We start from the raw sequence: 1,991 nt of genomic DNA, 5'->3' as shown, positions 1-1,991 counted from the left end.
TACGTGAGAGTAAAAATAGTAAAAGTAAAAAATAAAATCTATTTAAAAATATATATATAATAGCAATAATAAATAAATATATAAATATCTTCACCCTAGCCTAGAAAAGCCTTAAATTATAGCTTTCGGGAAACACAGTTCTCGGCAATATTTCATTCTTTTGCCACATTAGAAAGGATCCAGCATAACGCTTCGTGCAAATGGGTGTTAAGTCAGTAATATAAGTATTTAGTATTCCGGACTTTCTAGTAGTCTGAAGGAGAAACGATATCTCTCCGAAATGTATCCGATAGAAAACCGACAAGCAGACAATTTTTCTCATTTATTCATCTAATTATCTTTGTGCTCCTTTTAAATTTTATTATGACACTAATTGATCCTTTCATTCCGTTGTTGAATCTTAATTCTGAGGTTTTTTTTAAATCTGTAGGCCCCAAATTGAAAATAGGTTGCGCTAGAATTTTTAAGAAAACTTTAATAACATAAAACTCATATCGCTGGTGAACCAAGACATTATCAAAATATTTATTTAATAAAAATTGTATTTACTGAATTGAGTTAAAGATACAATAATTATGGCTAAGTAACTTGAATAAGAGAATAGAACATTTTTATATGAGATCGTACAAGCTGTAGAGTACAATATAAAGATGCTTACAATAAGACCAGATAAAATTCACTTACCAAATTATTTCATAATATTTACGTACATCAATAGAAACCCAACGAGCCAAAACAGGAAGTTAATAACAAATATGTCAAAAATGACGTCCGTAACAAGAACAGTCAAATTTAGAATGTGTAATTAAACATAATATTATAATAATTTAAAAATGTAAAAATTCCCCGATACATTATATAGTTGAGGGAAGAAGAAGAAGGCTAAAGAAAAGACGGATGGATTGTGTGAAAGATGACATGGACAAGAAAGATGTGAATATGGAAATGACGGCTGATAGGGGAGAGTGAAAGAAAAATACATGTTGTGCCGACCCCACCTAGCGTAGGATAAGGACAGGAAGGAGAAGAAGACATTGTATGGTTCAGATCCCTACACTAACTAGGAGTTGAACTTGAAATAATTGAGCTGAAGTTCATGAAACGTAACTTCAGCCTTTAGATTAAAAAAACGAGGTTAACCTATCCTTTGGGATCTATGATGCCACAGACAGACATACAGAAGAAGGTTCTCAAACTTAACTCCCGTCTTTTTACACCGGAGGCAGCACCTCTGACTAATAAGCATACAAATAAATGTAAAAAGATTTCAAACGATCTACGATCCACTAGAGAAACAAATAAAAAAATGCATATAAGATTTATGAAAAGCTTTTAACTTCTGTCAATCGTTCTAAAGTCGTATAATATCGTTCATCAATTGCAAAAGAAAGGTATTTAACTAACGTCCAACAAAATTTGCATAAACTTACCAGAATCACTATCGTCCCTGTCGTAATGTGGCCTCCAATATTGTTCATTATATCTCAGCGGCACTTCAGATCTTCCCGTGAATTTATTAGGATCCAAAATATTCTCAACTGAAAAAGCTATAGCCTGTCTTTCCGGGGGCCTGGTTAGCCCTAGTCTTCTGGTTAAGTCTACTGGCGCAGCCTCTTCTACTCCTACTACGTCGACTTCCCCATTAGCTTCTCCTTCAGCTTCTGTCTCGGTCTCTTGGTCTTCTCTACGGTCTTCTGAGCCTCGCGCCATCGCAAGCATCGTCATAGCAACGTCTTTTTTTAGCTTAGATACATTTGATGTTCTTTCGTTTGTTGTTTGATATTTTTAAGTCATTTGGTCTTTTAGTTTAACTATACGCAGTTGCAGTCTTTTTGGATTACCCTATGGATCCCTTAGTGTATGCTTTATGTGTTATTTTATAGTTCTTAGATACGAATTGTTTATTTATGTACAATATCACTACACAGCACTAGTTTCTTGATTAACTAGAGGTAAAAGTTTACGACTGACCAAATAAAAATTAATGTTTT

The 1,991-nt window shown here is 33.7% G+C and overlaps 1 protein-coding gene across 1 annotated transcript in view; it reads right to left on the bottom strand.

The window, feature by feature from the left end:
• LOC113232564 (homeobox protein slou) overlaps positions 1 to 1,725 on the bottom strand; it is a 25,097-nt gene extending 23,372 nt beyond the window's left edge. The window contains exon 1 of the mRNA XM_026467334.1: positions 1,431 to 1,725. Coding sequence (XP_026323119.1) covers positions 1,431 to 1,725 — 295 coding nt within the window. The remainder of the gene's footprint in view (positions 1 to 1,430) is intronic.
• Positions 1,726 to 1,991: the final 266 nt, after the last annotated feature.

Source organism: Hyposmocoma kahamanoa, unplaced genomic scaffold (assembly GCF_003589595.1).
Source record: "Hyposmocoma kahamanoa isolate Upper Pololo Valley unplaced genomic scaffold, ASM358959v1 76, whole genome shotgun sequence".
In the NCBI taxonomy this organism is placed as follows: Eukaryota; Metazoa; Arthropoda; class Insecta; order Lepidoptera; family Cosmopterigidae; genus Hyposmocoma; species Hyposmocoma kahamanoa.
This window is presented reverse-complemented; position numbering and strand designations above follow the sequence as displayed.